Source organism: Oryctolagus cuniculus, chromosome 6, assembly GCF_051225735.1.
Source record: "Oryctolagus cuniculus isolate XC-2025 breed Fujian yellow rabbit chromosome 6, ASM5122573v1, whole genome shotgun sequence".
In the NCBI taxonomy this organism is placed as follows: Eukaryota; Metazoa; Chordata; class Mammalia; order Lagomorpha; family Leporidae; genus Oryctolagus; species Oryctolagus cuniculus.
This window is the reverse complement of record NC_142872.1, coordinates 10,401,917-10,416,928: the sequence shown is the minus strand read 5'-3', so window position 1 is coordinate 10,416,928 and position 15,012 is coordinate 10,401,917. Positions and strand designations below refer to the sequence as shown.

The 15,012-nt window shown below is 41.1% G+C and overlaps 1 protein-coding gene across 15 annotated transcripts in view; it reads right to left on the bottom strand.

Annotated features, from left to right (window-relative positions):
- Positions 1-15,012, bottom strand: part of DMXL1 (Dmx like 1) — a 180,923-nt gene that overhangs the window by 96,767 nt on the left and 69,144 nt on the right. For 13 of the 15 annotated variants that reach the window (XR_016235167.1, XR_016235168.1, XR_016235169.1 and 10 more), the window contains 4 exons: positions 9,405-9,524; positions 8,905-9,126; positions 4,396-6,081; positions 2,591-2,698 (listed from right to left, as the gene is read on the bottom strand). Coding sequence is in view for 10 of the 15 variants with exons in the window: in XM_089334832.1 (XP_089190958.1) it covers positions 2,591-2,698; positions 4,396-6,081; positions 8,905-9,126; positions 9,405-9,524 (2,136 nt within the window). In the remaining 5 variants the exon portion in view is untranslated. Of the gene's footprint in view, positions 1-2,056; positions 2,266-2,590; positions 2,699-4,395; positions 6,082-8,904; positions 9,127-9,404; positions 9,525-15,012 lie in introns of all 15 variants that reach the window. The other 2 variants (XR_016235170.1, XR_016235171.1) reach the window with 2 other exon arrangements.

Below are 15,012 nucleotides of genomic sequence, written 5' to 3'. Positions count from 1 at the left end.
CCCAGATCAATTTCTGGACTCCTGACTTCAGTCCAGGCCTGATCCTGCCACAGAAGCCACTTGGGGAGTGAACCAGATGACCGAAAATCTTAATCTCTCTCTGTCACTCTGCCTTTCGACTAAGTAAATAAATATACTTTTTTTTTTTTTTAAAGCCTCCATCATCAATAAAAAAATTGTCTAGGACCTGATAACTTCACAAGTGAATTGTACCAAACATTAAAAGGAAAACTAATACCATTCCTTCTCAAACTCTCCCAAAGATAAGGAGGAAGAATTCTTCCAAACTTTTTGTGGCATCAGTATTACCCTCATACCAAAAACAGACACTGTAAATAAGGAAAATTACAGGCCAATATCCCTGACAAACATAAATGCAAAAATACTCCACAAAATGCGAGCAAATCAAATCCAACAGTTTATGAAAACAATCATCCACCATGAGCAACTGAGACTGATCACAGAGACGTAAGAATGGTTCAAAACACAAATCAATAAAATGTCATTCTGTTCAGATTAACAGAATGAAGACCAAAACCATACGATTCTCACCAGATGTAGAAAAACGAATTCAACATTCTTTCATAAAAATTCTCAACAAATTACAGAAAGAATATACTTCAAAACAGTGAAGGCCATATATGATAAGGACATGGCTAACACCACACTTAAGAGTGGAAAGGTTAAAGTTAACCCTCTCAGCTCAGGGAAGAAGACAATGATGTCCACTGTCACTCTTTTATTCCACACAATATGCTAAGTGCCACCCATAGCTACTGGACAAGAGAAATAAGTAAAAAGCATACAAATAGAAAAGTAGTGAAACTGTTGCTGTTGGCTGATGATAGAATCTTTTTGAAACAGTTACAGTGAGACAGGGACAGTCAGAGGAGAGACACCTTCCATCCACTGAATCATTCTCCAAATGGCTCTTGCAACCAGGGCTGGGCCAGGACGAAGCCAGGTGTCAGGAGCTTCATATGGGTCTCCCTAGAGGATGCAGGGGCTAAGTACTTGGGCCTTCATCCACCACACTCCTAGGACCATTAGCAGGGAGCTGGACTGGAAGTGGAGCAGCTGAGACTGGAACTAGCACCGATATGAGATAGCAGCACTATTACAAATGGCAGCCCAACCTGCTGTGGCACAGCACTGGCCCTGAGGACAGGATCTCATATACTATATAGAAGACACTAAAGATTCCACCTACAAACTGTTAAAGTAACAAATACAATAAAATGAAAAATACAAAATCAATATATAAAAATCAGCAGCATTTCCAAACACTAACAGTGAATTATATGAAATGGAAATTTTTTTTAAATCCCTTTTTTTTTTTTTTTTTTGACAGGCAGAGTGGACAGTGAGAGAGAGAAAGACAGAGAGAAAGGTCTTCTTTTGCCGTTGGTTCACCTTCCAATGGCTGCTGCGGCCGGCGCACTGTGGCCGGCGCACCGCGCTGATCTGAAGGCAGGAGCCAGGTGCTTCTCCTGGTCTCCCATGCGGGTGCAGGGCCCAAGCACCTGGGCCATCCTCCACTGCACTCCCGGGCCACAGCAGAGAGCTGGCCTGGAAGAGGGGCAACCGGGACAGAATCCGGCGCCCCGACCAGGACTAGAACCTGGTGTGCCGGCGTCACAAGGCGGAGGATTAGCCTATTGAGCCGTGGTGCCAGCCCTAAATCCCACTTTTAATAGCTACAAAAATAGTTTTGGAAATTAGTTTAACCAAGGTGGTAAAAGATCTCTGCACTAAAAACTATAAAACACTGATGAAAATGAAGACACAAAAAAGAAAAACTATATCATGTTAGTGGATTAGAATAATACTGTTAAGAAAGTCCAAACCACTCAAAGTCATCTACATATTCAATGCAATCCCTATCAAAATTCCATTGACATTTTTTACAGAATGTGGGAAAAATAACCTTAAACTCTATATGATACCACAAAAGGCACTGAACACACAAAGTAACCTGGAGCAAAAAGAATAAACCTTCAAGAATCACACCTATTTGAGTACAAAGTTATACTAATTAAAACAGTACAGTACTTACAAAAAACCAGGCATATACAGCAATGGAACAGAACAGAAAGGCCAGAAATTAATTCACACACTCATATCCAACTGTTTTTCAATAAAGGTTCCAAGAATACACAATGGATACCGCCCAAGTACTCAGGTCCTTGCCACCTATGTGGGAGATAAGGATGGAGTTCTTTGCTCCTGGCCTCAGTCTGGCCCAGCCTTTGCTGTTGTGGGCATCTGGGGAACAAATCAGCATATAGAACATCTCTTTCTCCCTCTCTCTGTTGCTCTTTCAAATAAATAAATCATAAAAAAAACCCACAATACATAATATCCAATTGCCCAGTATCTATTTCTTTATTAATTCTCTTCATTTACTACTCAAAATTCCAATATCTTAAGCAAAAAGAAATTAAGAGGAAATAAGCATTAAAAAAAAAAAAAAAAAGAATGCGTCCCACGTGCCATTGTTACTATGTATGGGCAAAAAACAAGTTTAAAAGTTCAAAAGCCCCTTTTTCTATTCCCCTCCTTTGTTTTAACAGATTGATATGAAAATCACCTTGGTGAACGAGTTGAGCTCGATATGCTGGAAGGGAGGTTGTAAGAAACGTATGGAGGCGCACAGCCAACAGAAACTTTAACCCACATTCATCAAGAGTTTCTCCACCTGTAATGAGGAAAAGCAAAGCAGTTACTTACTTTCATGTGCAGGGGAAAAAAAAACTTGTAAGCAAAAACAAATAGTACTAAAAATTCTGACAATTCGCTTATATCACAGCACCAAATATAGGAAAACTGACAAAAAAGGCTATCAGTATCAAATATTTTCTAATATTTCTTTTTCTACACAATTTTATAAAACAGAAAAAATGTAGTATAAATAATTGGAAAATCACTAACAAAGACAAACTGACTCAAGGTCTGTGGCATTCTTTACAATCTAAGCTCCTCTGACATGAATCTTATTTAAATTAAGATCTGACTGAAATGTACACAGCTTAGCTCTGGAGTTTCTCTGTAGTATGTATGACAGTTACATTTTCCACACTGATCCTAACCATCTCTCCTTCCCAATAATTTGCTATTAACACTAGAAGAAATAGTTATAGTGAGAAGACCAGATTTTCACTTTAAATGATTAAGAACATAAAATTCCTACAACATATTCACAGCAAAAAAAATATCTACTAGTAATACCTACCAGAAGAAAAGTATCAAGATTCATAACCACTTTTTCCTTAAATTTTTATTACTATCTTAAATTTATCCTGTTTTCCTCTCAAGCTTAGTTCAGTGGGTGTGTCCTACTCACTGAGTTCTGGTCCACAAGGTTGGACTTGCTAATTTTGACCTTCAGATTTGACTGGAATTCTCCATTCAAATTTCTTAAAGAGATTTTTTTAATGCTCTGAGTGAAAGAAAGACCTATTTACAGCATGCTTATATTTATTATTCTAGGTAAGAGTAAACACTAGTACTAATTATTTTTAAAACTTCATATTTTAAAAATCAAATTATACACTATGGAGTACCACTCAGCTGTAAAAAAAAAAAAGAAAGAAAGAAAGAAAGAAATCCTGTCTTTTTCAACAAAATGGATGTAACTGGAAACCATTATACTTAATGAAATAAGTCAGTCCCAAAAAGACAGATACCGTGTATCTTCCCTGATCCAAGGTAACTAACAGAGCACCTAAAACATAATGCACAGGATTGAAATGAGCATTTTGCAATTCGATTTACAGCCCTTGTCTCTTCTGTGAGGAACAATGTTTTTATTCTTCATACTACTTGTTGAACTCTTTTATTTAGTGTAGGGTTAACCTTATGATCATAAAACAAACTGAAAGTAGATCTTTGTGAAAAATAGGAGTGGGAAAGGGAGAGAGGAGGAAGAGGGGTTGGACTACGGGCAGGAGGGAGGCGAGGGTGGGATGTATCACTATGTTCCTAAATCTGTATATATGAAATACGTGAAACTTGTATAACTTATATAAAATTTTTAAAAATAAATAAATTATATTCACTGGTGCATTATTACATCGTGGGGAGAAAAACAGAAATCACTTGCTATTTTCAGGTACCTAAAAGCAATTATTTAATAGAATCTGCCAACTTTTGCTGAACACTTTAGCAGAAAACTATTAAGTGAATGGCATAATCTCCTTTATGCATTTCCTAAAGGTACAATGATTCATGGGAAAATAGTACACAATGAAGTTAAAACCACTGTAAAGGCAGTAACGATCTATCAAAAACTCATCTTGGCATCATTTTTATAAAAATTATTTAGTATTATTTTCTAAGAAAACCAGTAAAAATACCACAGTTTTTCTTGCATTGCTGTACAGAACTTAGCTTTACCTTGGCTTCTGTCTCTGCTTTCTCCAATGTCAGTGCTCGTGGTTGCAATTGTATCTGCTACGGCCATCAGGGACATCTGTTCCATCCGAGTGAGTCCTGGCAAACTAGAGTGCAGTAAGTGTCCAGAAAGAACCCGGGCATGCTCAGGACCAAAGTAATTTGGACTGTATTGTGAAAGGTCAATGACTTTGGGCTTCATGTTTTCTTCATCTGTCTCTAATACATCAGTATCAGTCATTAGAGCTGGGGTCTGAAAAAGCTCATCATAACTTTCTTTTGACAATTGGTTGGATTTATTTAAGGTATTCTCATTACTAGACTTATCCAAAGATGAGTGGCAGCTATCATCATCCGCCGCAAGTAAGGCATACAGAGGAAGTGGGGGCACAGAATCTATTTCTGTGTAGTCCGTATTTTCAGCCTTGTTAAATGCCTGGGGGTCTCTGCTGGTGCTCCCACTAGCACTGATGGTGAGAGACCTGAGGCGGCGTTCATGATTGGATTCAGCCTCATTCAGAGCCACGACTTCCCCAGCAATGCACTTGACAAGGTGTGACAAAATGGCCTTTGCTCTCCGAACTCTGCCAAGGTCCATGAGTTCCAAAAGCTGCAGAGGGTGGTACTGAGGTAAAGTTGGGGAAAGAACATGAGCTGCTTCAAAAAGACCTGAATCTTCCATATCCACTGAAGGATCGAATGCCGTTTTCTTTCCACAGATCTTCTGGGCAAGACTGGTCATAGATCGAGTCAGAGTTTTTTTTGGAGGATGTAACCCAGAACTGGATGAGTTACTCTGTTTTATTAAACTTATTATAGAAGGAGTGCTCCCACTGAATGAATCTGTTACAACAGGTTCTTGCTTGGAAGATGGTTGCCACTGGGAATATACATGCATTTCACAATCCATTCCTACCACAAGGATGCCGTCCCGTACCCACGATAAGGAAACAGGAAAAGGTGGGGAGCCTTCTACAGAAGAAACCAAGTCCACACTTCGTAAAAGCACAAATTTGGAAAGAGGCACAACTCTAGTGCTCTCCCAGAGAGGAAAGGCCAGGCTTTCCTTACCACTCTGTTCTTGGACCTTGCCAGCCAGGGGTCCATACATAAAAAGTTTTGATCCAATTCCTACAGTCAGGATATGAGACCCATCTTCTCTAGACATCCAATCTAAGTGAACTAAATGCTTTGTGTTTAATGCAATACTCTCTTTACTGAATAAATATGCCTCTTGTTTATTATAGGCTACTAAATTGCTATCAATACTAATGCCAGAATCCAACACTGTGCTTAACTCATCTAAATGAATTGTCTGTTCAAGGACCCAACATGAACCTCCTGTGGACTCACATTCAAAAATACTTACATGCATCACAAAATCCTGAGATGACCTACTGCTAGATGTAGGCTGCTTGTAAGCTACCGCTAAACGATTTGTGTGTGCACAGCTCACTTCTACAGGCCTACCAGGTACAGTTAAACTACTATTGGTCTGAAGTCCATCTTCAATTAGTAATGGCCATTCTTCCCAAACATACACAAGATCCAGGTTTTCATTCTTTGATGTGGCAGATTCTCCTTTTGTTACCCTGCATCTCCAAAATCTTACTTTCTCATCTGAGCAGGAAGTTGCCAATAAGTAAGGAGCACTGCATGCAGGATATATGGAAGAAGAACTCAGATGTCCTAAAATGGAAAGAATCCAGTAACAAAAGGTCAAATCTGGTTAACATTTTGTTTTTGTAAACTAAAGTTTTTGGTCCTTTTGTATTAACTACTGTTAGGAGCCTGATACCTTATGAAGTATCAACAAGATCACTGAAAGGCCTTTAATGACATAAAAAATGTAAATAAGAAGAAAATACCATCAGAACCTAGACTTACAAGGAAATGCTGAGAACACATACTTCAATTCCTGAATTCTCCAAATAAAGATCCTTTACCAAACACTCTCTTGGGCCAAAATCAACTGGACTATGGCAAAATTTAAAAACCTTACCTCTAGTCCTGACTCTCAATGCAGCATTCACTTCAAAACTAGCTGCCAGTTTTACCACTAGAACTTCCATTTTAAAGGTATTAAAACATTTTTAAAAATTTTCAACACTTATTGGCTCCTTTCCTTTCCTATTTTTCAGTGCAATGTGAATAGCTCATGGTTACCTATCAAACAGTCACATTAAAGGGCCTTTCCTGAGTGAGGTGTACTTGACATCACTGGTGTGGAGCAGTTTCCTAAAGGGAAGTTAACAAACACTTAAATCTAAAGGAATCACATATAGTGTCTTCTTTAAACAGGCATCTTCTAAACCGTTTTGTACAGGGTCAGACTATAATGACTATTTTAGGAGTTGTCACCTGAGGATTCAACTCTGCCACTATAGGACAGAAATATCTATATATAATAGTAAGAGAATAAATATGGCTGTGTTTCAACCAACCTTACATACGTATAAATTAAATATAAACAATTATATATAGAAATGTATATAGGACATTGACCATATTTTAGAAGTATATTTTACCATAACTGTAGTAAGGTATTCTTAAAAAGTCCTCAAGAAATACAGTAATATTACAAAAGGACACAAAAAGTATTATCCATGGGTTTCCCTGAGCTGTTCTGAACACAAAGAAAATATATTATACTTTCCAATACTATTGGTTTAAAAAAAAACTAACACTAAAAACCTTTCACCATATTCTACTCTTTTTGCCAAACCAAAAATGATAAAAAATTATAGTCACTTCTTCTTCTAAAGGATTTTTATTGAGACTTGCCTTAATAAATTACCTCCAGTTTCTCTATATTTGCTGTACTTTCTAAACTGCAGTTTAGTAGTAAAGATCATTACGCCCTGGCTAATGATGACAGCTCTTCAAATTTCAGCAATGCAAGTCATTCTTATTCAAATTTTAACTCTTGTTGCACTGAAGTCTTTTTTTTTATTAAAATATACAAAGAAGAATGTAAAAGTGGGCCCCGGTGGTGCTGTGGTGTAGTGGGTAAAGCTGTGACCTGCAGTGCCTGCATCCCATATGGGTGCGGGTTCGAGACCCAGCTGCTCCACTTCCAATCCAGCTCTCTGCTATGACCTGGGAAGGCAGTAGAAGATGGCCCAAGTCCTTGGGACCCTGCGCCCACGTGGGAGACCCGGAAGAAGTTCCAGGCTCCTGGCTTCAGATCGGTACAGCTCCAGCCATTACAGCCAAATGGAGAGTGAACCAGTGGATAGAAGAGCTCTCTCTTTCTCTGCCTCTCCTCTCTCTGTGTAATTCTGACTTTCAAGTAAATAAATCTTTCAAAAAAAAAAAAAAAAAAAGAGAATGTAAAAGTAAGAACACTGTTAATATCTCTAACTCCTGTGAATATCACATCAGAAAAGATTAGATACTCGGTAATATGGGAAACTAAAAAACATTCAAAGTAATCAGTCTGCAGAGAAGAAGAAAAGAACAAATACCCACACTATGACTATTAAAAATAAAAGAAGGGAGGAACTGGGTGGTTTCAAAAATGGATTTTTAGTTTGCACAGGAGTTTCTTGATATCCCAGAACATTAGTTCCTGATCTTGTGCATTCTTAACAGTCACCTGGAAGGCTTCTCACCAGGCCCCAGGTCTTGCCCTAGACAGAAACCATGAGTAAGTACCTCTGGGGTTTGGCACATTTTTCATTTCTAAAAAGTTCCCAAGATATTGCTGCTAGTCTGGGGGCAATATTTGGAAAACTATTGCCACAAATAAGGATGGCAAATAGATAGCAGCAACTACACACTCAGAATCGTTCTTAATACCTGATTCCAGTCAGCTATTACCAATATAATTAAATTGACAGGGAAGAGGCAGTTATTTGATATAATGGTCAGACACAGTTAAAATGCCCACATTCCATATTGCACTTCATAGGTTCCAGTCCTAACTCTGCTCCCTTTCCAGCTTCCTGCTAATGCATATCCTAGGAGGCAGCACTTGATTGCTCAAGTAGCTGGGTCTCTGGCAGCCATTTGGGAAGCTTGGATTGGGTTTTTGGGCTTCGGGCTTCAGCCTGGTCCAGTCCCAGCCTTTGCATGCATTTAGGGAGTGAACAAGAGTATGGGAGTTCTCTAGCTCACTCTTTCCCTCTTTCTTTCCCGCCCCTACCTCAAATAAAGAAATAGAAGTTCTTTTTTAAAACACTTGGCAAATAAGGTTTAAACTTAGTTAAAATCTCCATTCCATAAACTTTCACTTTGGCATCCCAAAAGCACAATAAAAATTTGTCTTAGAAACAAACATTTAAGATTAGAATTGTCTGACAAATGTCACAGTAGGCTGAAAGCAATGATAAATTTACATGTTCAATTTAACATAGTTAAACGTATGTTAACTATAATATATGTTATATGTTATATTATTTCCATTGCTACTTCTCTGTGGATTTAAGAGGTAGGTCCAAGACTTGCTTTTAAGCATCTGGTTAACACTCATGAGTTTCAAAGTAGTATCTTTTCATAAAACGTACAAACCTGCTGATGGCTTCACGCTGATTATCTCAACTCCTTCTGGCAAATCCAGCTCCTGGCTGTACACCATCTCTGAAAACAGAGTTAACTTGCTGGTGCTCTGGAGATTTGCTCTGCAAGCCTGATACTTCTGTGAAAAAGGAGACGGGATCTTCTCTGGAGAAGGTGAATAGTGATCTTCTGGCTGCCAAACTGCTTCAGATTTTTTTTTATCTACTTTTTCATCTATAAAACATAAGAACAAAAAACTAGTAGGGGATAGGGTTCCCTATAAATATTATAAACTGCTACATTTTATAATCCTAAACTGTATTACACAATATAAAACAGTATACATAGTAATATGATCTTTTACAGCAAAAAATTAACTTTGGTACTTTATTTAATTGAATAAGTTATAATTATCACCATGAAATATGAATGGTTTTAAGAAATACTCCTTTAACTATCTAATCTTGTATAATTTGTTAATTTAGGCCTGAAGTTTTAAAAAAAAAACTCACCCAATGAGACAGGAACTGACTTTAAATGTAAATTCCACATGTGTAACAGTGAACGGTTCTCTTGAGTACACTCTATTACAACTAGGTAGAATTTTTCAGAAAATCCTTTAGGTGAGCTGCCTGTTGGAATTAATGATATTTTTTACTATTAACATGAATAAAGGAGATAACTTACTAAATATATCAAATTAAAATAACTGAATTTTAAAAAGAAACATAAAAATATTTACCTAGGATTTGAAATACGGTGGCATTACAGAAATTATTTCACTTTTTACCACATGAGTTTGTACTAACAATTTTTTTTTAAGATTTATTTATTTATTTGAAAGTCAGAGTTACAGATAGGGAGAGACACAAAGAAAGAGAGAGGTATTTCATCTGCTGATTCACACCCCAAGTGATTCCAACAGCCATGGCTGAGCCAGGCCGAAGCCATGAACCAGGAGCTTCATCTGCGTGCCCATTTGAGTGGTGGGGCTGAAGCACTTGGGTCACCTTCCACTGTTTTTACCAAGATACCAGCAGGGAGCTGGACTGGAAGTGGATCAACCAAGACATGAACCGACACCCATGTGATAACAGTGTCCCAGGCAGCAGCTTTGCCTGCCTCGCCACAATGCCAGCCCCCAAGTTTTAATTCTATTTATATTTATGTCAGGCTTAAATTTAATTTTCAAATTGATAGGTTTAAAAGTCATATATTATAGTCTTCACTATCAAGTTGTTCACATACATTAGACCATATTAAGTGGGCAATTTCTAAAGAGGTAGAACTATGTGATACCTACTTTAAGTCAACATATGATAAAAACTGTGTGGCCAAACTTTTTCAAAGTAAGTTCTGTAATTGAATGTCCTATTCATGATGTTTACCTAATGATCAAAACAGAAGTATTCATTCTGTAACGTAAGGGAAGTTTTCTTATCCCACACTGTATAAATGGTATACAAGTTGCTCAAAATAAATACATAAGTGTAATTTTCTAATATGTAACATAAAATCTAGTAGTTCATCTTCAAATGTTTTGTAGAAGTCAGTAGTAAAGCTATCAGATCTTCCTTGATGTAAGAGCTTTTTTGAAAAATTTATTTGAAATGCAGAGTTTTTTTTTTCATTTTCAATTATCTTTATATACAGAAGATCGATTTAGTATATATTAAGTAAAGATTTCATCAGTTTGCACCCACACAGAACATAAAGTGTAAAATGCTGTTTCAGTACTAGTTATAGCATTACTTCACATTGGACAACACATTAAGGACAGAGATCCCACATGAGGAATAAGTACACAGTGACTCCTGTTGTTGACTTAACAATTTGACACTCTTGTTTATGGCGTCAGTAATCTCCCTAGGCTCTAGTCATGAGTTGCCAAGGCTATGGAAGCCTTTTGAGTTTGCCGACTTCGATCTTATTCAGACAGGGTCATAGTCAAAGTGGAAGTTCTCTCCTCCCTTCAGAGAAAGGTACCTCCTTCTTTGATGGCCCCATTCTTTCCACTGGGATCTCACTCACAGAGATCTTTCATTTAGGTTTTTTTTTTTTTTGCCATAGTGTCTTGGCTTTCCATGCCTAAAATACTCTCATGGGCTCTTCAGCCATATCCGAATGCCTTAAGGGCTGATTCTGAGGCCAGAGTGCTGTTTAGGACATCTGCCATTCTATGAGTCTGCTGTGTATCCCGCTTCCCATGTTGGATCGTTCTCTCCCTTTTTGATTCTATCAGTATTAGCAGACACTAGTCTTGTTTGTGTGATCCCTTTGACTCTTAGACCTATCAGTATGATCAATTGTGAACTGAAATTGATCACGTGGACTAGTGAGATGGCACTGATACATGCAACCTTGATGGGATTGTATTGGGATCCCCTGGCACATTTCTAACACCAAGTATGATTGAGTATGTCCCAAACTGTACATCTCCTCCCTCTCTTATTCCCACGCTTATATTTAACAGGGATCACTTTTCAGTTAAATTTAAAAACCTAAGAATAATTGTATGTTAATTACAGAGTTCAACCAATAGTATTAACTAGAACAAAAACACTGGCCCTGATAGAAGACTTTTAATCTCACTACTTGTTATGGTTTTATTCAGACTGTATCTTCTTGATTTAATCTTGGTAGATTGTATTAATCCAAGAATTTATTCATTTTACTGAGCTTTTCACAGCAGTTTCTTATGATCATTGGTACTTCAGTGGTGTCAGTTGGAAAATTCAGGAACTGAAGTACGTGTTCTCAGCATTTCCTTTTTATTTATTTATTTATTTATTTATTTTTTATTTTTTGACAGGCAGAGTGGACAGTGAGAGAGAGAGAGACAGAGAGAAAGGTCTTCCTTTTGCCGTTGGTTCACCCTCCAATGGCCGCCGCGGCCGCCGCGCTGCGGCCGGCGCACCGCGCTGATCAGATGGCAGGAGCCAGGAGCCAGGTGCTTTTCCTGGTCTCCCATGGGGTGCAGGGCCCAAGCACCTGGGCCATCCTCCACTGCACTCCCTGGCCACAGCAGAGAGCTGGCCTGGAAGAGGGGCAACCGGGATGTCGCTCCCCGTCTTCATGGGGGAACGACACAGGACCCTGCGCTGTTCTTTTGTCTGCTCGGCCCTCCCCGGGTTTGCTGCTGGTTCTTCCCGGGTTGGCTACTATCCCTTCCACCTCCGTGGAAGGGCAGTTCCCCCTGGCCGCATTCCCCACTTCCGCAGGGGAGCGGCACACCGCCGGCCGGCTCTCTCGGGGGCTGCACGGTTTCCCTTAGATGTTCCCCATAGATGTTCCTGGTGCATGCCGTCTCTCTCCTCCTTTATAGTCCTCCTCCGCCAATCCCAACTCGGCTGCCCACACGCCGAGTACGCTGCTCTCCAATCAGGAGCAAGTCCTACAGTTTATTGGTTGAACTGGAGGCAGCTGTGTAAAAGCTGTTTACTTCTCTCCCAGCGCCATATTGTGGGAGAGCAGATGCATAGAATAAGTCTTAATTCCTGTAACTCAGTCCAGTCCAGTTTGCTCCCCACAGATCCCCCTTTCTTTTTATTTTTTGGCGTTGATACGCGCCTGTCTTCGGTGTCCCGCGGCACACACTCTGCTCTACTTGCTAGAGTTGCCACAGGCTCTTACAAGTCCTATCCATCAGGCAAACCGAATCCGGGCCCTCTCTTCGCCATGTTGTGAGGAGGTTTTTAGGCGCTGATGCATGCCTGTGTTCGGTGCCCTGCAGCGCATGCTCTGCTCTGCCTGCAGGGGCTTACAAGCTCTATCAGGCAAACCGAATCCAAGCCTTCTCATTGCCTTTTTGTGGGGAGGCCTTACTGATGTTAATTCGTGCCTGTCTTCGGTGACCTGCAGCGCATAAGCTGCTAGCCGCCGCAGGTGCTCATCGTGCTCATCGCCTCACTTAATCAGGCAGACCGAATCCAAGCTCTCACAGTGCAGTGTTGTAGGGAGGCCTTTCTACCTCTCTATTTCTCTATCTCCGGGCATTCCTATTTCTCCCATTTTACTTCTGTCTGCCAACATTCCTATTTCTCTCACTTTACTTCTAAACTTCTGTTTCTCTTATCCCCGCAGCTTCCCGCTGCCCGCCCCGAGGCTGCTTCTCGGCGGCTTCCCAGCTGAGCCGCTTCAGCCTCTCTCATCTGCATGGCTCGGCTTTGCGCGGCTTGGCTTCGCGCGCTCCGCGGTCTCCACGCCCTTCGCGTCTGCACCATGGCCTCGCGCCAGCCCCGTTCCCTATCTATTCACGCCCCGTGCTCTCTCTGCACGCGGCGGCTTCCGCGAGTAACACAGCGTAGCTTACGTGTCCGCCACTAGCATTCAATCTAAGTTCCCCGGGCTAGCCTGGCGAATTCAACCCAGCATACGTCTCCGCCCCACGGTTTGGCTTCCCGTCCTTTGCTCCCCGGGCTAATCAGACGGATCCCAACCAGGCTCACGTTTCAGCTTCTGGTTTCAACTTTTCGCCCCCTATTCCCGGGCTAACTTGAGAATCCCAAAGTGGCTTTCGTGTCCGCCTTGGCCTGCCCCCCACGGCTTCAATTTCCCTAATATTTTTCTCTACCCGGTATGTTTCCCCAAACTTTCCTCCAACGATATTCCTCCCTCATTTCTCCTGGCCTCTCCCCACAGTCCGCGTCCGAGTCTGTTTGTTCTAGCTTTCACTTTCGCTTTCGACCTTAGAGATTTCTCCCAGCTTCCCCCCGTAGTCCGTATCCGAGTCTATGCCTAGGCTTTCAATAGCTTCTTCCGGCACCCTTTTCGTCCGGCTTTTCCCTAGGCTGTTTGCTAGTCTCTCTCTCTGGTATTTTCCTGCTTCTTCCCGTTTCTTCCCTCCTAAGTTTGCTATCCGTCCTAGGTTTCCTATCCGAGCTAGGTTTCCTAATCCGAGTCACGGCACCATTATGTCGCTCCCCCTCTTCGTGGAGGAGCAACACAGGACCCTGCGCTGTTCTTTTGTCTGCTCGGCCCTCCCCGGGTTTGCTGCTGGTTCTTCCCGGGTTGGCTACTATCCCTTCCACCTCCGTGGAAGGGCAGTTCCCCCTGGCCGCATTCCCCACTTCCGCAGGGGAGCGGCACACCGCCGGCCGGCTCTCTCGGGGGCTGCACGGTTTCCCTTAGATGTTCCCCATAGATGTTCCTGGTGCATGCCGTCTCTCTCCTCCTTTATAGTCCTCCTCCGCCAATCCCAACTCGGCTGCCCACACGCCGAGTACGCTGCTCTCCAATTAGGAGCAAGTCCTACAGTTTATTGGTTGAACTGGAGGCAGCTGTGTAAAAGCTGTTTACTTCTCTCCCAGCGCCATATTGTGGGAGAGCAGATGCATAGAATAAGTCTTAATTCCAGTAACTCAGTCCAGTCCGGTTTGCTCCCCACACCGGGACAGAATCCGGCGCCCCAACCGGGACTAGAACCTGGTGTGCCGGCGCCGCTAGGCGGAGGATTAGCCTAGTGAGGCGCGGCGCCGGCCAGCATTTCCTTTTAAGTCTAGGTTCTGATGGTATTTTCTTCTTATTTACATTTTTTTTATGTCATTAAAGGCCTTTCAGTGTTCTTGGATGTATGTATATGGATTAATTTCTGGGTTCTCTATTTAACTTTATTGATTTCTGTGTTTGTTCTTTAAAAAATTTTTTAAAGCTTTTCACTTAATTATTTGAAAGGCAGAGTTACAGAGAGGCAGAGGCAGAGGCAGAGAGAGAGAGAGACAGAGCCATCTTCCACCTGCTGGTTCACTCCCCAAATGGCCATAACAACTGGAGCTGGGCCAAGCTGAAGCCAGGAGCCAGGAGCTAGGAGCTTCTTCCAGCTCTCCCACGTGGGTGCAGGGGCCCAAGGACTTGGACCATCTTCTACTGCTTTCTCATGCCATAGCAGAGAGCTGGACGAAAATGTCCAGACCATACACTGGAGTAAGGATAATCTCTTCAATAAATGGTGCTGCAAAACTAGAAGGATATATGTAGAAGAATGAAATTACATTCTTAGCTTCCATACCCCTTCATATACAAAAATCAACTCAAGATGGATTGAAGACCTAAATTTAAGACCTGAGACTGCAAAGCTGCTGGGAAAAAATGTACTAGAAACTCTCTAAGACACTGGCATAG